This window comes from Phytophthora sojae (assembly GCF_000149755.1).
Source record: "Phytophthora sojae unplaced genomic scaffold PHYSOscaffold_4, whole genome shotgun sequence".
In the NCBI taxonomy this organism is placed as follows: domain Eukaryota; phylum Oomycota; class Peronosporomycetes; order Peronosporales; family Peronosporaceae; genus Phytophthora; species Phytophthora sojae.
The window spans coordinates 5,066,206-5,088,254 of NW_009258118.1; the positions used below are offsets into that span (position 1 = coordinate 5,066,206).

A 22,049-nucleotide genomic window follows, 5' to 3' on the forward strand; every position below is an offset into this window, starting at 1 on the left:
GAAATGGATGCAAGCTGTCGCAAGCTTCAAAGCTGTCAGCACCGAAAGGAGACACTCACGCACCTACTTTGGGAGTGTCCGGGCGCCCAAGCATGCTGGAAATATCTTATCAGCTGCTGGGGTAGACGAAGGTGTGATGGCCAGCAGCTTCTTCGGTATACGGCGAATTGCGCGTCTCGAGTACCACCACCGTTTACAACAGACCTGCGTCGTCGATTTAGCATCGCGTTTCCCGATCAGACCGACGACTACGCGCGTGAATAGAAACGGATATGGTGGGTTATGAGCACAGTATGCATGACAGTCCTATGGACCCAACGAAACCAAGTGGTTCACAATGGGGGCCAGGTTACCATTGCAAGCAGCGTCGCAGCATTCCAACAGGCTGGACTCCGGCAACTACGAGCACTAGCACGAAGGGAACGCGGAAATCCAAGGACAATAGTTCAAGGCACAAGATTACTTATCTGTTTGGATCTCTTCCAGCGGACACCAAGAGAGGCACCTCGACCAGAGGCGCCACGTACAGCCACCGGAATCATCTCGCTGATCACCTGGCTTAGGACATTCCAGACACTCTCATAACATAGTCTGAACCTCCTCAAACTTAGAGTTAGGCTGCGAGATATGATCACCGGGAAGGATTTGCTCGTTGGTTTAGAGCCCTTAATCGCATGCCAAAGTTCGTGCAAAGCACAATAGTCATTACCCTAAACTCTCCTTTTTTGCAGCGTAAAACCATCCGTAGCAATGAGCAGCACCCCTCCCCTGCCTCCAACTCCTCCATGCGTGCTTTTCAACTGCCCCAAGCCCGGCGAGTTCGAGTTCAACCGGCGACGGGTGTGTGCGGCCCACTTCGAGCAGCTCTCTCGCCCTTCAGCCGCCCCCCCCCCAACCAGCTCCCGTCCCTGTGGTCGCTACTCCAGAACCCATTCGTCGTCATAAGTGCGCCTTCCCTGGTTGTAAGAAGCCCGGAGTGAGCCCTTACGCCCAAGATTTCTTTTGCCGCCGCCACCTAACCTCCGTTCTAGTGCTGGACGCATTGACCAAGACAAAGCGGCCGAGTACGCGGTGGACAAGTCCAAGAACGAGCTTTCGAGTCGCACCCAAGTGTGCAACTTTGTGGACTGCAACGACGACAACGTCACGTACAAATACCACGGGGTCTTCTGCTCCGAGCACTTGCCTGTGATTGACGACTTGCGGAGTAGAATTATGACTGCAAAGTGTCATGGGGACGAGGCCGTGCAGATCCCGCTCCGGTACAGCGAGATCTTCCTGCGCAAGTTTTTGGACGAGAGGCACGTGCAGTACTACAACGAGCTGGTGGCCAAGCACGGTTTGTGGCCCCCATTGTACATGTGAGGGGAGACCAGATTGTTGGGCTGTCAGGTGGACCGTGATTCTTATGCATTGTATTGGCGTGAAGGGAGATTTTTGCTGCAGCTGAGTGCTTGTTCGCTTGCGATCCAGCCGAATTGAAATGCGAGACGACCGAGATCGTGGAGAGACCGAGGTGACGCAGGGCAAGAAGCCCAAGCCGAAGAAACTTATGAACAAAATCCATGGTGTTAATTTGGAGGAGGCCACTGCAAGATCTCGCAGGGGTCAACGCTCGATGGAAAGACCCCTGGTAAGCACGAATACTCTCGAGCTGAGAAGAGATCATTTGGGAGTGGCTCACGTCTACTGTATAGTGTGACGAAGTTGACTTACGTCTCCTTTGAACTCGCGCCATTTGTAGGCGTCCTGATGATTATCAATTGGCCGTTCTACCGTACATGCAGCACGAATGCACGTGTAAGCTTAGCTGTCATATCAAGTTTCAAGTATTACTTAAGCGCTGGAACCTCTGATCAGTAGAAGCTCGTGCTAATGACCGGCGCTTCCTTCGCAGGGCTGAGCTTCTCCAGCACCTTCTGGCCCATATCGGCATCCTCGAGTTTCTGCAGTAGTTTGGCGTTCAGGTGCTTCTCTCGGCTGTTCATGAGTGTGCGGGGCAAGTGGAGCGGCGACATGGGCTGGCCCTGCCTCTGCTCGGCCATTTGCACCATGAGCTTCTCCTGGAAGCTCTTGTTCCGCTGCCGCACACCGCGAGCCTGGCGCTGCTGCGCTTCAATAGCAGCTCGACCCTCGGCGTGATACTGACGCGCAAATGTAAGATCGTCCTCCACTTCCTGACGCTCTCGCTGCTTCTTATGGGCTCGCTGTTCCAGCAGAAATTGCTGCCGCTCGAGAGCCTCTTTGTGCTTCGCCGCCTGCTTCTCCTGCTGCTTGAGCAACTCGGCCTCATCTTTCTTCTTCTGGTATTCCTCGGCACGACGCTCGTCGTCCAGCGCCTTCTGCTTCATTTGAGCCTGCAAACTCTCGGCGATCCCCATCTGCTGGTGATCGCGACGCTGGAGGTTCGATTGCAGTCTGCGCATACGCTCCTCGTCTTCACGAGCCAATCGACGAGCATACGCCTCCATGAGTTCGACGTCTTCCTGGTGCTCCTGCAGCTTCACGCGGCTCTTGTGTTGCTGGACGAGGGTGTTTTCAGCCTGCAGCTTCTTCATTCGAGCGTGTTCAGTCTCACGACGACGACGCGCGTCAGTCTCGAGCCACTTGAGCTCGGCCTGCACGCGCTCGACCTCGGCTGCCTCGTCCTGTTTGCGTTGCGCTTCACGCTGCTCCAGAGCCATTTTCTGCTGCCTGAGCTGCTCGTCGCGCTCTCGACGCACCTTCATGATGCTCTCGTGTTGGCGTTGCAGCTTGGAGCTCTCCTGCTCCTTCCACTTGCTCAGATCTTGCACTTGGTGCTGGAAGGCCTCGTCGTTCATCCTCTTCTCGCTGTCGCGGCACTTGGCCTTCTCCTGCTGCTGAGCGTCCAGCCAGGCTTTCTGCATGCGCTTCTTCTCGATATATTTGGCTTTTTCTTTCTCCTGGTCGCTCTCAAACTCCACGAGGGTGAGGGCGTTCAGCAGCACCCACTCGTCTTGTCCCTTGAGAGCGTCCAAGTTAGCGGGTGGACTCTTGGCTCCGATTTGAGCTCCGGCACTTGCGGAACTTCGAGTTGTCTCCCCGTTGACACCTACGCCACCATTACCTCCTTTGCCATCGTTGTTGTTGCCTGGCTGCTTGCCCTTCTGCCGCTCCATACTCATCTTCTTTACCACTGCTTCCAGCGCCACAATGTCCCCCTCCATGACCCGCTTCTGCGAGTGCAACAAGAGACGATTCGCCATACTGGTGATGGAATTGGCGAACACCGGGTCCTGCTTGGCATACTTGGCCGTGAGTTTGGCCGCCAGCGCGTCCGCCACCGCTTGTCGTTTGTCACTCTTCACTTCCTCCTGACAAAACATGAAGAAAGATGCTGTTAGTTTTTGAAATGAATGAGGGGGGGGGGGGGGCTGAACTGTGAAATCCATGACGTACTCGAAGCAGCAGAGTTACAGCCTTGGCGCGGTTGCCCATTCCCGGCTTGATGGTCGACTTCCAGCGCTTGTCCATGGGTATTACGCCTCGACTTGAGAGAGTGGGGAAGTGTTCCACGTCATGGAGGTGCCGCTGGTATTTTGGACAGAAGTCCTGGTGACAGGAATAGCAAAAGAGAGATCGGCTATTTTCAAGCACAGCAACCCTGCGACGCGCGCATCGTGACGTGCATATCCAAAAAGCACACTACTTTTCAAGAACACAAGAGACAGAGTGTATAACTTAGCACCACTTCTCAATGTTTTGCTGGTTCCAACTCATCCCAAATGCTGGAGAAATGCAAATGTAAAGTCCACACCTACAACATGGATTACGCCGTTTTGTTAGCCCATACGTACGCCACGGCAGGAATCAAAGTAAATGAGGCAACGCACCAAAATGCACGAGGCGAAAGCACAAAGTCAATGCTGTCCAGAATATCCACTTCACCTGGATCAGCCACATTCGAGTCTCCAAGACAAATGCAAGCTGGTGCAGCGCTCGCATCCCGCAATTACGTTTGATCACTGCTACGAGAACCCCTAGAGACGCCACTTGCAAGATTCCGAACGTCAATACCGGTAGAACGGTAGAGACCGCATTGTCGCTAGAGACCCGTCCCATCTCGGAATGATAGCGCGCGTTGGGGAGATTCAATGATACTCTCCAAATACGCCGAGATAACGAGGCATTCCGTCGTGAACAGAGCCTTCAGGGTTTCTTCCAAAATCTTTGAGCGATTGCTAGACATGGTGCGGCTCGAGCAGGTTTTCGATACCAAGTGGTTCGCGTCAGTAAAAGTCTCATGCGCGGTTTTCACCTGAATAGGGAGTACAGGATAAATTGTGCTGTTGTTCTGGCTTCGGAGGCTGCAAAAGCACCGCGGACGTCGGTTTGAGGAGCTGGTTCGTGGGGGTAGAATAACCGCATCAGCTAACGGGTCAAATTGCTTAAGAAGGTGGTTATCCACCTCGGAGAGAGTGTGCGGCAAGCACGAGCGTATGCGAATTCCAGTGCTTCTTTGCTTCACAAACTTTTCAGGATCTCGACATAACGAGCAGACAGCCACGAGCAACCCATCGTCCTTAGATGAAGCTTTAGTAACCTGTTTCAGCCTTGAAAGGATTGTGGACGTGCGGCGGTGAAGCCCGTACAGCATGATGAGTGTCTGGGTCAAGTCCGTGGCCGTGATAATGGTGATCGTGGTAACGGAAGACGAGCTCTGCATGCATGTGGCCATGTACACCGCGTTGAAGAAGTCGACAGTGAAGATGACTGCTTCGGGCGTCATATCTTCCATGTGGGCGGTACAGCGCAGCATGATGTTCTTCAGCGCCAACTTGATCAGCGGGAGGAGGAGAATGACGAAAAGCTGGTAAGGGGATCCCTCTGCAAGGTGGAAAAGTGACTCGTATGCTGGGTAGAGGAACACGGGGATGAACTTGGCAGAGATATAAGCCACGAACTGGGCCAGCTTGTCCCGACGCGCCAGCATTTGATCCAGCGTTCGTTTACCCACAACAAGCCGGAAGGAGATCAGCAGCACCACGTAGAGAACTGGAGTCAGCGTCACCAGGAAAAACGGGATGGGGAAAATGAGGCGAGCTGCTATGAGCAAGGCGCACGAGATCACGCCCAATGATACACAAAGTGACAGTAAAATCTGCCGACACGCCGAGATGTGAATGCCATCAATGAAATACGTTGCCTGGACAGTCAGTGGGGGAATTCCAACGAAAATCAGCATCGTCACTCGAATCCAGAAGCCGTAGTTGGCCTTCCAGCCATCTCTGGGGTTTTGTAGAGGCACCAACTTTTGTGCTACAACGACCACAATCATCGGTATCGGGGTCGCGACGCATACCAAACATACGCGCAGGAGCGAGGTATTTTTCGTGTAGGCTTCCAGTGCCAGCACACGATCAATCGAGTACTTGCCGCCGTAATAACTGACTTGCAGCCGCTTCCAGAAGCGCAAGAGCTGCAAGCCCCATGCAGCTATCGTAGATCCCATGAGCGTCGTGAATCGTCCAAGAATTATCGATGAAGCCGTGGACTGATAGGATGGAGTGCGTTGTCTTGCTCTATTCGTGGATGACTTAACTCCCCCCTGTCACTTTGTCAAGTCGTCTCTCATCGTGGCTGATCCCGCTATCAGGGTGTGATCGTTCTTACCCAAGCAGGGAGTCAATGCGTTGCTTGACCTGTTCACCATTGTGCATCAACTCGAGTTCACATTGAAGCGCCCGCAGATCCACTCTCTCCGCGAGACTTTCCATGACAACAGGCGATCGAGCGAAGTCCTTCTCCGTGGTTACAACCACCACAGCATGCCCATCAGCTTCCAGCTCACTCACCCAGCTCACAACATCAGAGGCATCTCCCTCACAGAATGCGTGGTGGTCAGGGAACGCTTTGAGCTCCGTATGGGCCCAGCGAGCCACCTTTTGCACCACCAACTTGACGGACTCTGGGTTGCCCACGCCGCACACCACAAGAGCAGCGCGTCCATCCAAGCACACTCGCTCTGCATCACCACCTCTGCTTCCACTCAGCAGTTGAGTAGCTGGAACAAGCCTCACCACCTTCATCCGAGAGGTGGCAACAATCGGACTCCGGTGCGGATTCATCAGCGCCCGCAAACCAGTCAACAACGCCCGCGTCTGCTCTTCCTCCAGTGCATCCGCGTGGTGCACAACCACCACATCTGCTCGATCAAGGGCTTCACGTGGCAGCTCGCGCAGACTTCCACACGGCAGTAACAGTCCGTTCCCCAGCGGATGCAAGGCGTCCACCATGACGATCTCCAGGTCCTTGACCAGTCTCCACTGCTGCAGACCATCGTCCAGCACCACGCAGCTTAAAGGTGCTGCGTCTCCCCCGAGCTCCTTCACCTTAGCCCTCCCCACCGCCAAGCGATCACCTCCCAGCGCCAATTCGCACCTCGGGAACTGCTTGGCCAGCATCCGCCACTCGTCGTCGCCATAGCCGCGACTGAGCAGCAGCGGCACTCGGTCTCCTCCGCCGTTCTTGAGCACGTAGTCGACCAGGAACTGCACGAACGGCGTCTTGCCCGTGGCTCCGAACGTCACGTTCCCCACGCTCAGCACGGGGACGCGGCGAGGAGCGACGCGCTGCGCGTGACTCGCCTCCCTGCGGCGCGTGTGCTCGATGATCCAGCCGTAGACGCGGCTGAGAGCGGGCTGCTGCCGATCCGCCAGCGCCTCCACCGGCCAGCGAGACGAGCGCAGCGCTGCCAGCACGGAGCCATGCCAGCGTCGATGCCAGCGCCGCCAAAGCTGCGCCATACCTGGAACAAGAGACGAGTGAGCGTGTGGCCATAAACGGTCGGCAGAGCGAGCGCCTCAATGCTCTTGACGCGCTTGCTGTCGACGCTGCGCCCCGCAGCCAGCTCCAGCAGCGTGGCGCGTCGCTGGGCGCCTCTCCAAGCCCCCAATGCGCTGCTCTTCCCCAGCCTCTTCTCGTCCAGCGACGGCCCTGTCAAGCCCAAGCAGCAGCGCGCCGAGGTGGAGCTGCGCGAGGCCGACCTGGACGAGTCGTTCGTGAAAGGCTCGGGCAAGGGCGGCCAGAAGATCAACAAGGTGCGCAACTGCGTGCTGCTGACGCACGTGCCCACGGGGCTGCAGGTGCGCTGCCAGAAGACGCGCTCGCTGGACGGCAACCGCCGCGCCGCGCGGAAGCTGCTGCTGCAGAAGCTGGACGACCACGTGAACGGCGCGCTGAGCAAGCGCAGCGAGAAGATCGAGCGGCTGCGGCGCAAGAAGGCCAGCCGCAGGGCCAGGTCCAAGCACAAGTATGCCAAGCCAGAGGAAGGGCAGGGGGAAGATGACGAGCAAGAAGACGAAGAAGAGGGCTATGACGACGAAGAGGGCGAAGAGGACGACGATGACGACTTCATCGACTTGGAGCAGCACAGGTTCAAAGCCACGAAGAAGAAATGAACTAACACGAACCACTCTCCACCAACGAACTATTCAAACAGAGCATTTATTCATCAATCAATGAGGCTGAGCTACGTCCGCGAACAAGGAGCTTGGGGCTCCGTTGGCGGGCCTAGCTGAGCCAGAACTCGTCCTTGACACTAATCTCTCCTGCCTTGAGCTTCTGCCACCGCTCGTGCGTCTCCGCCACGATCTGGACAGCGGCCTCGGCCGACGTCGGCTTCTCCTGCGAGAAGACGTTCTCCGACTTGCCCTCCGGGATCTTGTACTTCTTGAGCCAGTCCACCAGAGCGTCCAACACGCCGGGCTTCACGCTCTGCAGGTCGCTCACGCTGTTGATCTTGTCGGCGTCCTCATCGGCGAGGGCGATGACGACGATCTTGTGGTCCACCTCGCCCTGGTCGACGAGCTCCAGGCTGCCCAGGATCTTCACGGGGTTCACGGAGCCCATGGGCAGCTGCTTGGCGCCGATCTCGATCACATCCAGCGGGTCGTTGTCACCGCCGTTGCCGTTCTCGTCCTTCACGCTCGGGTCCTCCCACGTCTGCGGGAACAGGCCGTAGTTGAAGAAAGGCACGCCGTACAGGTAGTCGCGGCCGCGCGTGCCGTTGTGGGTCGTGTCCTGCATAATGGGGTTGTACCGGTCCTCCTTGTTCACCTCCATCTTGTGCGCGATGCCCTTGGGGATCTCGACGATGAAGTTGTACGAGCTGTTGTCCTTGGAATCGGCCGGGTGCAGCGGGATGTCGTGCCACGGAGAAATCTTCTCGCCCTTGTCGTTCTTGAAGTGGAGCTTGTAGTCGGTGCGGCCGAACGTGCCCTCGGACGAGAACGAGCGCGAAGTGTCCACGACAGGCTTGGAGAACTGCGTCGCGAACGGGATCCAACGCGGGCTGTCGATGTTCTGGTAGTAGTCGATCATGATGTCCCAGCCAGACTTGACCATGAAACCCTGAGGCACACACGTCGGCTTGTCCTCCCAACCAGCGGGGATCTTGTCGCCCTCGCACTTCTGAAGACCCTCGCGCGCCATCTTACGCATACGCGAGCCCGAAATGGAGAGGAAGTCCTGCTTGCGGCTGCTGTCCATCGGCTTCATCTTGTGGTCCTGAACGTCGTAGTATACCTTGGAGAAGGACAAGATGTTGAAGTCCTCCATGCCAGGAGCCATGTGAAGCACAAAGCGGCCGTGGTCACCAGCGTAGATGTCGTCCTTGTCGCCGTCGGAGCGCTTGATACCAGCGGGGTCACGTCCGACAACGAAGAAGCTAGCGCCAGCGTTCTTACGGCTCTTGGCGTGCCACTGCACCTCACGAGGTCCGGCGTAGATCATCGGAGACGGCCAGATAGCGAGAACCGTGCTCTCCTTGTCCAGCATGCCGTCGCGCAGAATTGCCTCGTGCTGACGGACGCGCACATCAAGCGGGACATCGTCCTCCTTCGTCCAGCCGCCAAGAGGAGAGAGCCACAACACTGGGTTCTTGTAGCCCTGCGCGATCAGCTGCTCACGGGCGTTGTTCATCAGGTACGCGTGTCCAGCATGCGTCGGGTTTCTAGTCTGGAAGGCCAGCACGACATCGGCTCCCATGTCATCAAAGCGCTTGCGCAGCTCCGTCGGGGTCAGGCGGTACTGGTCAAGGTCGTCGTTGTACTTGATACGGGACAGCAGCTCAATCTCGCCACCGAGCAGGAACTCACCCGACTTCAGGATCTCCGCGATGTACGGGTGGCCGTTGTCCATGGCGCCAAAGGTGCGGGTGATGCGCTCCTCCTTGCGGTGGTCATACACCTCTGGGTCGTTCAGCAGCGCCAACTCTTCGCCAGACGGACTCACCAGCACAACCTGCTTGGACTTGCCAATGCGCTCCTTGGCTGCGTCGTTGATGGGGAGGACGATGGGGACAGGCATGTTCACGCGCTCGCCCTTGGACACGAACTCGCTCGAGTATTCCGAGAAGTTGGTAGGCTTGTGGAGGGCCAAGTGGTTGTCCGTAAGGTTGTCCGAATCGTACAGCACACTGCTGAAGTGCAGCGACTGCAGGTACACGCCCTCGCGCATGAAGCCGCGGAGAGGCGCAGCCCAGCCCTCTCCAATCACCTGAAGCCAGTGGACGTCCTCATCACGAAGGAGCACGCGAGGAAGCTCGTCGTAGTTGTCGGGGCGCGATGCTTTCGGTTGGTCCGGGAACAGCGTGGGGAACGTGGCGACAGCGTTGCCGCCGTCCGCGACAGCCACACCGGGATATCCACTAGGAGGCTGCTCCACGCCGGTGAGCAGTCCCTCAGCCTCCAGCTTGTCCAGGATCATCTTGACCTCGTCGTCCAGCGACTGACTGGAGGCGTTGAGGTGGATCTCCGGGTTCAGCGGCTCCTCGTAGGGCGACGAGATGCCCGTGAAGTCCTTAATCTCGCCCTTCATGGCGCGCTTGTACAGGCCCTTGACGTCGCGGTCCGCGGCCACCGACACGGGCACGTCCACGAAGACCTCGTAGAACGGGATGTCCATCTTCTTGTGCAGCTCGCGCACTTCATCGCGGCGCGCGCGGAACGGGGACACGAGCGCCACGAGCGTGATGACGCCGGCTTCGGAGAAGAGCGCGGACATCTCGCCTACGCGGCGCACGCTCTCGGCGCGGTCCGTCTCAGAGAAGCCGAGGTCGCGGTTGAGTCCGATGCGCACGTTGTCGCCGTCCAGGCGGTACGTGTGCACGCGGCGGTGCAGCAGCTCCTTCTCGAGCGCGCGCCCGACCGTGCTCTTGCCGCTGCCCGAGAGGCCCGTGAACCAGAGCGTGGCGCCCTTCTGCTGCAGCGCCGCGTAGCGCTGCGGGCGCGACAGCAGCGACGAGTCGTAGTACACGTTGCGCTGCATGTCGAGCTTCTGCAGGCGCTGGTCGGCGCACACCTGGTCCACCTGCGTCTGGTTGGCCAGGTCGGACAGCGCCACCGCCGGACTGCTACGCGCGCCAGTGGAGGGCGCGCCCACGCCCGCGAAGAGCGCGAGCAGCACCAGATAGGGCATCACCACCAGCGCGCCCAGCACGAACTTCTTGACCAGCGCGCGGCGCTCATCGTGGTCCGGGCCGCGCGAGAACACGCGGCTGGCGGCGGCGTCGTTGCACTCCAGGTCGTCCTGCCCCACGCTCGCGTAGAGGGTGTCGCTCATAGCTGCCGAGAAGCGAAGCCAAGCCGTCGCTCGTGGCTTCCTGAAGCAGATTGCGGAATGCGGAATGGGAATGGCTGCTCGAAAGTCACTGAGACCGAGCCAGCGGATATCTAACAGTTAGAAATCGGTGGTTAACCTAAACCTAACGGGTCGTTTTCGACGGTTCATATTGGTTTTTGTATGCTCCAGTTATACAGAGACGCGGCATAACGGTTAGCTGACTACCGAAATGGCTTGACAAGGATGGTGTGCTCTGCGCGGCGCGCCGATCGAGTGGCCTTCAGCAGCGCTGCAAGCAGTACGGGAAGCACTGCAGCAATAAGGTAGCTAGGTCGGTTGGGGCCGTTTACGTGGCTGGCCTTGCGCAATATCATCGCTGAAGGATGGACGGCGCCGCGGATCGACGCGGGTTTCAGCAATGCGCTGATTTGCTGGCAACTTCGACGAGGGGTTGCTCTTCGCTCTGATTGGCTGCCCACCGGAACGGCGGCAATTTATGACACATGTTGAAGCTCTTCACTGCCGTCGCCACGTTTGGTGGTGGCCGCAATCCAACGGTGCCAAACTGAGGCTATTAGCCGCGTATAGGCAGCTTGCAGTCGCAATCAAGTCAACACGGCGATCCGTTCACCGTTCGGCACAAGTTTCCCTCGCTGTGTCTCGAGCGTGCCACCCTGCGTACGACTCACCAATGATGATGATACGCCAGTCCTTCTCTCCAGAAACCAGCGTCGCGCTCTCCAGTCCCCTTCGTCACCAAGGACTGTAAGCCCTCGTGGATGTAGTGTGACGAAGGCGGATCTGTACCACCTCGACCTATTGGATAACAAGGTAGACAGCAGTGCCGCCCGCGTACTTGCGTCGTAATCTGGATCGTCGTCCTCTGGATTACAGACATTTCATCTTGCCAGCGCCCGATGATGAGCTCGTACCTCGTACTTCTTCGCGCGAATGCTACACCCCAACTACAAGTGTTTATTCGGGGCACCCGAACTGTTCGCAGTTCTTAGGAGCAATAAGATACCAACGCGAAGTTCCGACAACACGGATAGACCCGCCAAAATCATTCTACGCGGGTTTATAAACTAGCTGCAAAAAAGCAACTGTGAGTCACAGTTGCTTTTAAGTAGTCACAGTCTGTGACTACTTGAACACAACCAGGGCTCAGCGAAGCTGAGATAGGAGGATTTTGGAATACGAGTACTTCGACTTTTTTGTTAGTTTTTGAGCTAGGAATTACTTCTTTTACGATCCGCAGGCATCTCCTGCGCCTGCTTCGCAGCCGAAGTGCTTGCCCCGTACGCACATCAAGTAAAATAACGGTGAAATTGAGTAAAAACTCACAATTTATCGCTGCCTCACTGAAGGCACAACTAGTGCATGACGCCTTAGGCTTGGGTGGTGTGCTCAGAATCCGGACATCTCACTATACCGCTAAGCGCAAGTTGAAGTGGGTATGTCGCGCGAAAGTGGCGAGAATGTCGTTCAATGACACACGCGCCTGGACCGTAGAGTGACGTTGTTTCATTTTTCGATTTGGGGCAATTTACTCTCAGCGATACCGGGACCCAATAGTTTCTAGTCAATGCAAAAAGAGTACCCCCAACGTTATTTGCTCAAAATGTAGCCGCCTCAGAAGGAACAAAACCAGACTTAGAGCTCTCAAACAATGCCTACACTCTAATGCCGCCAAACGCTCGGGGCCTTATCAGAAAGTATTATCTCTTCAATGAAAACATTGGTGGCATGCCTTCATTGACTGGTTGTCACTTCTTGGAGATCGAGAGTGGTAATCGCAAGCAAACCGCTACAAACTAACGTTAGCTATAACTTTCTTGTATTACATCCCGCTCATGAACTTCTTGCACTCGAAAAAGTTTACGGAAGAACGTTTTAGTGTGATATTTAGCAAACAACCCCTGAATTTTATGCAATAACAATTCGTAGCTTCTAGTCGTAATTGCCCACGTTCTAGTCGAACTTTCCGAAGTCGATTGATTGAATCGACCGAGCCAAATCGCCAGCAAACCGCCCAAGATTTTGATTTGAGTTGAGTTTACTATGTACGCAATAAAGACGAAATAAGAAGTCGCTCAGGCCGTCTCGGCCGATTCCAAAAGACTTGAAGTTTGTATTCAGCGATTTCAACCCATATGGATGAATATCGTGACGGTGCCGACATACAAGAACTTGACTTGGCCACTGTATGGCGGCCATGGCCCAATCAGATGACCAATACGTTTTTTCAGCGAATAAGCATCCGGTAGATCCCTATTTAGGCCAATCAACATGGTTAGGGTTAGGTATATTTGCTGCCGACACTATGCCGACGTATAATGTCGGCAACGCGGCCGAAATATGTATTCATCCCATAGGAAATCTAAGTAATAAGGGTATAATATACATATCTGTTCTGCTGCCGACAAGTTACTTAGCTTTTGTATTGCCTTTGACGAGCTGATTTGAGCCGTTTGCAATAGCGATTCAACCATTATCACGAACTCAATCGAGTTTCCTGGGCACGCCTATCGACCTACCCATCACATGAACAAGCAGCACTCAGTGAGAGCTGCTCATTCAGGAGTGTCGCTCAGGCGGAGCTTGCTGCATGCCGCACGAGCGAAGCGCTAGGATCCAATGCAGCATATACAAGAAAACCATTAATTTATTCCATTTATTATCAATAGCTTATTCCTACTCAAGAGTACTAGACGCTAGTGGTGGGGTGTGACTGCGGAGCATTCCACCTGCAGCTACCCCACCAACAGTGCCAGTCCACACAGCAGCTGCAGCACCCCACCAGCGTCGTGTTGTTGGTGCCAACACCAGCACGCAAGCCGCAGCAAGCCACAGCAGCCACGCCCTCCTCCTGCTGCACGCTTCCCTATGCTCGTCGCCTCCCAGCAGGTCGCTGCGCCCTTGCGCTCGTTTCCCTCCGCTCGATGTCCTTACCGCCCTCGCCTTGGCGGCTACCCTCCCCATCGCCCCACCTCCGGTCCGCCGCCTCTTGCCGTTCGCTCCGGTTCTCCTCCTCCTCCTTCCCGCCGTCTATCCTCCACGGCGCGGCCGTCTTGTCCTGCGCCGCCATCTTGGTGCCTACCGCCCTGCTTCAGGTAACCGTCATCGTCGTGCTCCGCGCCATCTTCCTAGCCTCCACCGCGGACCACTCGCCCGCCGTCGTGCAGCCTACCGCCGTCCTCCCAGACACCACCCACATCTTGGCAGGCGGAACCATGCAGCCCCCCTTTTTTTCCGCCGACGTCCTTCGGCTCGCCGCCCTCCTTGATGGCGTCGCGCTCCTCCATCCCCGCTCCTTCCACCCGCCGTCCTTGCGGCCTGGCGTGCACCTTGGAATTGACATTTGAGTCAAATGATTTGGCCAATAGATTAACCGCTCAACTAAATGCTTATTTCAACCAATCACGACACTATCGGCCACTGTTGGCACCGTCAACGTTTTGTCGTTTTGACTTGGAGCTCTCCTCGATTTATCATTAAGTCGAGGTCGATTTAATAAAACGAGGTCAAAGAAAGGGACAGATCGATCTATTTAGGCCGGCTAATAATAACTCGAGCTACGACAATCCAAATCAGGGCTCGAGGTCGATCTCCTGGTGGATCTGGGCAGAATGAGGTCGATCTACGGTAAATCGATCCCTTTTGCGTTTTCAAAAGCGCAATTCGAGGTCGATCTAAGTAAATCGAGCTACCGCCTCTGTTTTGTACCCTGATTTGTGGACCGGCCTTCCTCGATCTAGGCCATAAAACGGGGCGACATTTTATCTGCAAAGCACAATAAGTTAAATAGTACCCTATAGGACCACTGTAGCCGAAGATACTTAAGTACGCCGCGGAGACGTCTCCTTGCTACGTCTGCGTCGATCTGCCTGCATCAGGCACGGTCTTACCAAGGCGTCGTACTTGGTGCTACTAGAACTTGGTTTATCCATATTCACACTTACTGTGTACTTCATTTGGCCTTTGAATCCTCGTCCATCGGTGTATTAGGCATGGTCCCATCATCGGCTGCTAATGTAAACAACCTATTTTGGCAGTAAAGAGAGAGTTCTTCGAACTACTACATCAAGCCGAGCAGTTCGTACAGTATACTTAACCACCAAGTCGGCTGGTGTTGACTGGCCCTAATTCCGACTTGTTGTGTCGTTTGAGGCTTGATCTTGCTAGCGTTTGGTGACTAGATGCTGATAGATTTCAAAAAATCTTAGGTTAACGTACTAATTAACACAGCGTATGGATATCTCGTCGGCTTTTCTCAGTTTCTTGATGAATGACTACAGGAAATGGGCAGACACGAACATAGGACAAGAAATCCTCATGCCCTCTTCTCTCTAAGCGAAACCACGGCTTAGCTTATACTAAGTAGGGACATGCACATTTTACATATCAAACCCACTCCTCTTGCTCTTGAGGATGGAAGGGGGATTAGAAGTTCGGCTACATGGCCAGTAACTCAATACACCTCAACGTTACTAGGGCTTCGCAAAGGCTGGGATAGGACTGGTTAACTCACCTTTGACCGCCATTGATAAACTCAATCCGCACGTGAGCGTCCTTCTCCTGCGCCTGCTTCGCAGCCGCAGAATCTGCCCGACAATGTATCACGACGTAAAGCCGATTTTAGAGCAAAATCAATAAAACGAATCTTAACTCGACGAATTTGCAAATGAACTGGACCAGCCTCCATCATTCTTGAGAAGTCTAAAACACTTGGTCAATCGACATCATTTACTTTAAATTGACCTAAAACATGTTACCGGTCCATCACCGGTGGCGATTGGCGCCCGAATTAATCCTGTTTGGGCTGGGCTATCAGCACTTCGTCGCTTTCTATCCCAGTATTAAAAAAAAATCTCGTCGGCAATGTGGTGCCTTAACAAACCATGCACCCGAAATGTATACAAGTCGTGTCTGGTAAGTACTAATACCAACACGACGATTGGCTTATCGAGGACTCCTCGAGGAGAAGGAGGAGGGGGAGGGAGAAGACGATGATTGTGTAGTAGGCCTCCACAGACGTCGTATTCAACAAAAAATGAATTGTAAGTCACACGTTTTTTGTTGGTGTCTATGGTCTGGTGCATAAATCGAAGGGCTAGCACGGACTGCGAGATTATACCTTCTGTATCCGCTGACATTTCTGTTTATCCGACTTCTCAACTCATAGTTTAACTCAACTCAAAGCCTGATTTGGTGAGTGCATCAAGTCTCCGCCGTCGTATCAGTCCCGTCCCCTCACGTGTCAGACAAGAGAAAACTAAGAGCTGCATCGATTTCAGTTTACTGTATGGGCTTTTCTCCGTGGCCCCAGGAATGCGCCATGAACGCTGCGAGGCGAAACAGTGATATGTATCGGAAGCTGCACTTCTTGTGAATATCAGTGATAATATTAGTATTATTAGTACTATTAGTACTATCGCTCATTTTCTGGGTATTAGTATTAATATATGTGGTTCATACAGTCAAACCTGTTTATATGAGGCCCTGTTGGTGACCATCTACTACAATGACTCATATAAAATGGACTCAGTTAAAACAATTATGTGGTGCACGTAAAGAAATCGTGCATAGTTCGCTGCCGCTTTGCCTTCACCGTAGTCTCTCGAACCAAAGCGGTCACGGTCTGTAAAGCTCTTCGTTCTCTGTCAGTCTGCTCTCCGCATTGCAGCAGAAATGCAGCCAGCTCCATGCAGTGTCTCAGAGCAATGGCAGGTTGAACTGCGGGTTCCTGTTCCTCCTCTTCCTCCTAAGCGCTCCGCCAGCTCATGCGCCTTCATCAGGAGCACGTCGTCCGCCATCGCCGTTTTAGCTTCGTTCTGAAAGAAAAATTCCCTCAGTTCCCGCTCGAACTGAGGGAATTTCACTCGGCGCCGCTTGGTCGCACTCAGGTCGACGTGGCTGAAGTAGGAAGAAGGCAGGTTGCGCAGTCGGGCGAGTGTGGCACGACTGACCCGGGCCTTGAAAGTTGCGTAGATCCACTCGGCGGGCATGGGGTTGTTCATGCCAGGATTCTGCTGGAGCTTTAGGTGCACTTGGAGCTTTTGTTCTAGCGTCAGACAGGTGCGAGGAGACATGGCGAGCGAAGAAAGCTTGCGGTAGGCGTTGAGGGTTGAGCAGTGGTGCTTTGAAGAGTGTGTGGCCGTGAGCAGTGTGAATCAAATAAACAGGTGAGACCTAATTTGGTACCCAAAAATGTGACTCATATACCTTGTATGTATATAAACAGAGATCATACAAAAACTAAGTGAAATATTTGGTAGCGACAAAGCCTGCATCAAATAAACGGCATGGCTCAAATAGAGAGGATCATATAAACAGGTTTGACTGTAGATGTTAATATTAGTATCACTGACAGTGATAGTGGGTTAATGTTAAGTATGATATTAGTATTAGCATCACTTAGTAGCCCAAAAATACCACTACTAACGATCCCTGACACAGTACTAAGTTATCCCTGGAAAACTCGAGTTTTTCAAATTGAGAAGTCGGTTTGTGCAGAGCTTCCCCCGCGACCGGCCGCACACACGAGAAGTTTTCCCAAGTGAGTGCTGTGTGCGAGTTGGCGGTGGCTAGCAGAGAAGACAATGGGAAGATATTTGAGTGGTAGGAAGCCGATTCCAAAAAACAATACTTAATAATTAATATTTCATTCACGCAGAGAGGTCCTTGCGGGTCGATATCATAGACATAGACAGATAGGCTCCGATGGAGATATTGACTTCTCACCGGCTTTGATTGATAAAAAAGCTGTCAAAAGCGCCGAATCCTTTTCCTTATCGCTGTGCCCCCTGCAGGTACTCGGAGTGAAGGCTACGCTTAGCTGAACGAGCAGTCCTCGAGCTGTTCATGACAATGCTCTATGCCACACCAAACCACGATTTGGTCCTAGGGAGCCCGAAAAAGGACAAAACTGACTTGACATTTGTATGGGGTGTTTTTGACCCCCCAAAGGTGTCTCTTATAAGGCGCATCGGGCAGGGAAATCGGCGCTAAAGATAGCTGATACTATACTGAAATCAAGTCAAAATTGTCCTAGGCTAGGACAAATCAGCAAAATTCGAAGCTACAAGAGACAAGTTTTCAACGGCTTATATCTCGAGAAGGACAATGGAGGACGCTAAACCGATAAGACCACCAAGACAGCTAGGACGGGGGATTGTGCCCATGTAGTCACATGACACTATTTGTTTCTAATTATACGGAGCGAGGCGCCTAACTTTTGGTCCTTCCATTTGTCCTACGGACTGGGCTAAGACGACGAGGCGATGGAAGCCATATTTCAATTTTGCGAACACGATATTCAAGGAAAGCGAACAACCAGCATGTGGGGCCCCCACATGCTGGTTGTTCGCTTTCCTGACCCCCACAGTGGGAAACTGACCCCCACAGTGGGGGTCAGTTTCGCATCGTTGCCAGAAATTCCAAAGTCCGGTCCAAACCGGCTTACAGAATTCTGTACTTCAGTGTAGAGTTTTTCAGATTGGGATGCTACATAAATACATAAAAGACCAGGTGCATCTTGTATGGAAATCAGCACCAGTTTTTGGTGATCCCGTCGTGACTGTTTGTCTTTTCTGCTGCAATTCATGATCGCGATCCCGCCGTCCGTCATCAGGCCTTCCCGGCCCCGGACCTCGGTGAGGTACATGTACACATTGGCGCTGTCAACTTGACAGCATCAGGCGCTTTAATCTCTGCGCTGCGGCTTCAACGTCGTAAATGTACGAAACCTCTGCCAGCCCTTATCGTACGCATGTACTGTATGCCATGAATTCCTTCCTTCGTTGACGAGGAGTGCGCAAGAGCACTGCGGAGTCTGGTGCTCCACCAAAGCCATCCCGCTGTTCGTGACCATTTTTGCCAACACGTAAGAAAGTCTGCGTTCATATGGCCGTGACCGACCATCTTGAGATCCCAGCTGCTCGACTGTCCCGGGTCGGGGTCACTGCAACATGCTTGCGCCAGTCTGCATTGAAGATACCAGCCGAGACCTCGTGCCGAAGCCAAATCCTCGCGCCACGCTCGAAATCATTTTCCAATTCGCGCTCTCAGCTCCACTTGCCTCGTCCTTCAGCTCCAGCAACAACAACAGCAACCCTCATGGGCTTCTCGCAAGACTTGTCCGAGCTCTTGACGTGCCTCTCGCTGGTGGCGGCGGTCAGCTACGTCACGGATCTGCAGCTCTTCGCGGGCGTGTGCGTGGGCATCCAGTGGCTCTCGGCGCTCTACGGCATCCCCAACCAGACCGAGCGGTACTTCGACCTCACGGGCTCCACCACGTACGCGACGGTCTCGATGCTCGCCTACTGCGTGAGCGAGTCCGTGTCATGGCGCGACACGCTGCTCACAGCCTTCTTGTGGCTCTGGTGCGTGCGGCTCGGGTCCTTCCTGTACTGGCGCATCTGCGAGTGCGGCAGCGACAAGCGCTTCGCCGAGATCATCGTCAACCCGCTGTGCTACCTGGCGGCCTGGAACATCCAGGGTCTGTGGGTCTTCTTCACGCTACTGTCGGTGCTGCTCAGCGTCACGCACGGCAGTGACGACCCGGAAGTGAAGCCGCTCGACATCATCGGTACCTCCATGTGGGTCATCGGCTACGTTATCGAGCTGACGGCCGACTACCAGAAGACCAAGTTCCGCCACGACAAGCGCAACGACGGCAAGTTCATCACCTCGGGCCTTTGGGGCTACAGCCGCCACCCCAACTACTTCGGCGAGATCCTCATGTGGATCGGCGTCTTCCTCGTGGCCGTGCACACGCTGCCGAGCTTGGCGCTGCAGTGCGCCGCCGCCGTGAGTCCGACCTTCATGACGCTGCTCATCATCTTCCGCTCGGGCGTCCCGCTGCTCGAGGAGGCCGCGGACGAGCGCTGGGGCAACCTCAAGGAGTACCAGCAGTACAAGGCGCAGACGAGCGTGCTCGTGCCCATGCCCAAGCGTCAGCTGCCCACGACGGAGCCGCCGCGCGCCAAGTTCGCCTAATTGCCCACTCAACTCGATGGACGGTCTCAGATGGAGAGGGTAATGGTGACAAATGTACATGTAGTTGCACTCACGTAGCTCTCTTGGTCTCCTTCAAGGCCTGAAACTGCTTCGCCTTGATCCTCTACATCCCACGAGGAACAGGACCGAACTCGGTATTGGTAGATCGGGGCTATCGTAGGCACTGCAGTCTCCTCGGATGCTTGTCAACGTCAAACGCTCATTTCCAAACTCTCCTAATTGGGATCAAGCCCCCCCCCCCTCCTCGTTCTACCATGGGTTCCTGCGCAACGTCGTCGGGACGGTTGTGAGCGTCTCGTTGGCGTCGGTTGTGGCGTTCTACACGGACCTGCAGTTCTACGCGCTGGTGTGCTTTGGCATCCAGTGGGTGTCGTCGCTCTACGCCGTGTCCAAGCAGACCGAGCGGTTCCTAGACGTCACGGGCTCCTTCACGTACGCGCTGCTGGTTCTACTGGCATACGTGATGAACAGCCCCGTGTCCTGGCGCGGGTCGCTGCTGACGGCATTCGTGTGGCTCTGGTGCGTCCGCCTCGGCGCCTTCCTCTTCCTGCGCATCAGCGAGTGCGGCGAGGACAAGCGCTTCGTTGAGATCCGCGTGAATCCGCTGCGGTTCTTCTCGGTCTGGAACATCCAGGGCCTGTGGGTGCTGCTCACGGTGCTGCCGGTGCTGCTGGCGCTGACCCACGGAGTCAACGACCCGCAAGTGTCGCCCCAGGACGTGGTCGGGTCCGGTCTGTGGGTTGTCGGCTACTTGATGGAGGTGGTGGCGGACTACCAGAAGACGCAGTTCCGTCGCAACCAGGAGAACAAGGACAAGTTCATCCAGAGCGGCCTCTGGCACTACAGCCGCCATCCGAACTACTGCGGCGAGATCATGATGTGGGTCGGCGTGTTCCTGGTCACGGCGCACACGCTGCCGAGCTTCGGTTTGCAGTGCTGGGCCGCGGTGAGTCCGTTGTTCGTGATGCTGTTGCTGTTCACGGTGTCGGGGATTCCGCCACTGGAGAAGCAGGCGGAAGAGCGCTGGGGCGAGACCAAGGCCTACCAGGAGTACAAGGCGACGACCAGCGTTCTGCTGCCCATGCCCAAGTACAATTTGGATGACGTGAAGCGGGCGAAGATCGCCTGAATGCTCAGCGCGCTGTTGGTTGAGAGATAATGCAATACTTGAAGTTTGCCAACGTTGGTGGAGTGCTCACCTAAGTTTGTCGGAAAATATAACGTTCCTTACGGCATAAGATGTCCGCCATGAATAGTGTGCCTTCTCTTCAGCGTTTGATGAAAATGTCGGCGCTAACTATCTGGTGCTTAAAGTTGCTGGACGCCTGGAAGCGATTGCAGCTGAGCTACAACGGGGGCAAGTACTCCAATCAACGTGCGTTGGCCCTAGAGGCCTGCACAAGAGACTCTTCCGTACTACGCGTGACCTCCGTATGCTTCGCGACGCCGCTGCCCATGGTTGCTCTCGTACTTGCTGTGGAGTTGGTGCCGCTGCAAGACCCAAGCGATGGCTGGAGTAGAAATTTCGGCTTTTGGATTCGAACAGCAATTATTTTACTTGTTGCCATCCCTGTGGTGGTGACTCATGCCACGGACTTCATCGACGGACTAGAAATTGCAGTTTGGCGTCGATTTATCGTGGCAGCTTGCACATTGATCGTCCTCACCTGTTCCATCGCAGCGATTGCCTCCTACTCATGCTTTCCCATTCCCTTTGTTTTGGTAACAACAGCCCCAGTGGTTCAAATATCGTTGGTTATTTCTTTCCGGCTAATAGTTGGGGGTCGAGCAATTAACCACATGCTGCGCACCGGGACCAAACGATTCGATTCCTGAAGTTTATGGCGACTCTGTTTTCGCTGTTGTTTATATACGCGGCCTATGAGGCACTGTTCCACCTCGCGAAAGGGTCTCACTGCCAGCTTTTAGTTGTGTTGCTGCTTCCTGCCCTCAAACTCGGCTTGAAGAATGTGGTCATACGGTGCACAGCTCACAAGGAAGACATAACGCCAGTGGTGGTTATCTTCACGGTCGACTTTTTCAGCGCGATTTGCATGGCCACGTGCATGCAGAACACGTCGTCCAGTACTACGATTGCCACGATCACACTCACGGATCTAGTGCAGACGACTACCATGCTGCACACATTTCATCGTCGTACTGCCAAATTACTCTCAAAGCTTCAACTAGACCAACATTCCGAAAGCGGCGGCTTGCTACCGGCACTGTCCTCTTTGTGCCGAGATACCAAGAATTTCACGAAACGGACTCGCACGGACGTTCGAATCTACTCAAATGTCCCGCACAAATTGTCAGCAGCAGATTCGAATCTGTTGGCGAGACTGGGGGAGTTTTCTGGCGGAAATGACGTTGCCCCTCCACGAGCTGCTGCGTTAGGATGGACGTCATCCACGGAAGCTGGTACCCACGTGGAAGCACGAAAA

At 54.7% G+C, this 22,049-nt stretch overlaps 8 protein-coding genes across 8 annotated transcripts; 4 read left to right on the top strand and 4 right to left on the bottom strand.

Annotated features, from left to right (window-relative positions):
* Positions 1-1,856: 1,856 nt before the first annotated feature.
* Positions 1,857-3,495, bottom strand: PHYSODRAFT_261374 (hypothetical protein; the record flags this gene model as incomplete). Its single annotated transcript, XM_009528958.1, has 2 exons — positions 1,857-3,335; positions 3,421-3,495. The coding sequence occupies 2 exons, from the start codon at positions 3,493-3,495 to the stop codon at positions 1,857-1,859; spliced, it is 1,554 nt and encodes a 517-aa protein (XP_009527253.1).
* Positions 3,496-5,630: 2,135 nt separating this feature from the next.
* PHYSODRAFT_559203 (hypothetical protein) lies at positions 5,631-6,767 on the bottom strand (the record flags this gene model as incomplete). The annotated part of the gene is made up of 1 exon (XM_009528959.1): positions 5,631-6,767. One exon carries the CDS (start codon positions 6,765-6,767, stop codon positions 5,631-5,633), a length of 1,137 nt encoding a protein of 378 aa, XP_009527254.1.
* A 225-nt stretch (positions 6,768-6,992) lies between these two features.
* On the top strand, positions 6,993-7,280 carry PHYSODRAFT_383672 (hypothetical protein; the record flags this gene model as incomplete). The annotated part of the gene is made up of 1 exon (XM_009528960.1): positions 6,993-7,280. A coding segment is annotated over one exon (288 nt), but the record flags the coding sequence as incomplete, so codon positions are not given.
* A 168-nt stretch (positions 7,281-7,448) lies between these two features.
* On the bottom strand, positions 7,449-9,963 carry PHYSODRAFT_354656 (hypothetical protein). The gene has a single exon (XM_009528961.1). It carries the CDS (start codon positions 9,925-9,927, stop codon positions 7,534-7,536), a length of 2,394 nt encoding a protein of 797 aa, XP_009527256.1. The 5' UTR covers positions 9,928-9,963; the 3' UTR covers positions 7,449-7,533.
* A 22-nt stretch (positions 9,964-9,985) lies between these two features.
* PHYSODRAFT_390897 (hypothetical protein) lies at positions 9,986-10,219 on the top strand (the record flags this gene model as incomplete). Its single annotated transcript, XM_009528962.1, has 1 exon — positions 9,986-10,219. A coding segment is annotated over one exon (234 nt), but the record flags the coding sequence as incomplete, so codon positions are not given.
* A 3,249-nt stretch (positions 10,220-13,468) lies between these two features.
* Positions 13,469-16,676, bottom strand: PHYSODRAFT_332041 (hypothetical protein; the record flags this gene model as incomplete). The annotated part of the gene is made up of 4 exons (XM_009528963.1): positions 13,469-13,680; positions 13,775-13,920; positions 15,116-15,188; positions 16,322-16,676. The coding sequence occupies 4 exons, from the start codon at positions 16,674-16,676 to the stop codon at positions 13,469-13,471; spliced, it is 786 nt and encodes a 261-aa protein (XP_009527258.1).
* A 2,026-nt stretch (positions 16,677-18,702) lies between these two features.
* On the top strand, positions 18,703-19,584 carry PHYSODRAFT_504068 (hypothetical protein; the record flags this gene model as incomplete). Its single annotated transcript, XM_009528964.1, has 1 exon — positions 18,703-19,584. One exon carries the CDS (start codon positions 18,703-18,705, stop codon positions 19,582-19,584), a length of 882 nt encoding a protein of 293 aa, XP_009527259.1.
* Positions 19,585-19,783: 199 nt separating this feature from the next.
* On the top strand, positions 19,784-20,734 carry PHYSODRAFT_315160 (hypothetical protein; the record flags this gene model as incomplete). Its single annotated transcript, XM_009528965.1, has 2 exons — positions 19,784-19,891; positions 19,940-20,734. 2 exons carry the CDS (start codon positions 19,784-19,786, stop codon positions 20,732-20,734), a joined length of 903 nt encoding a protein of 300 aa, XP_009527260.1.
* Between the last annotated feature and the right edge of the window lie 1,315 nt (positions 20,735-22,049).

Coding starts and splice junctions, on each gene's coding strand:
- PHYSODRAFT_354656 (XM_009528961.1), bottom strand. CDS start 9,927: ATGGACATCCCGTTCTACGAGGTCTTCGTGGACGTGCCCGTGTCGGTG.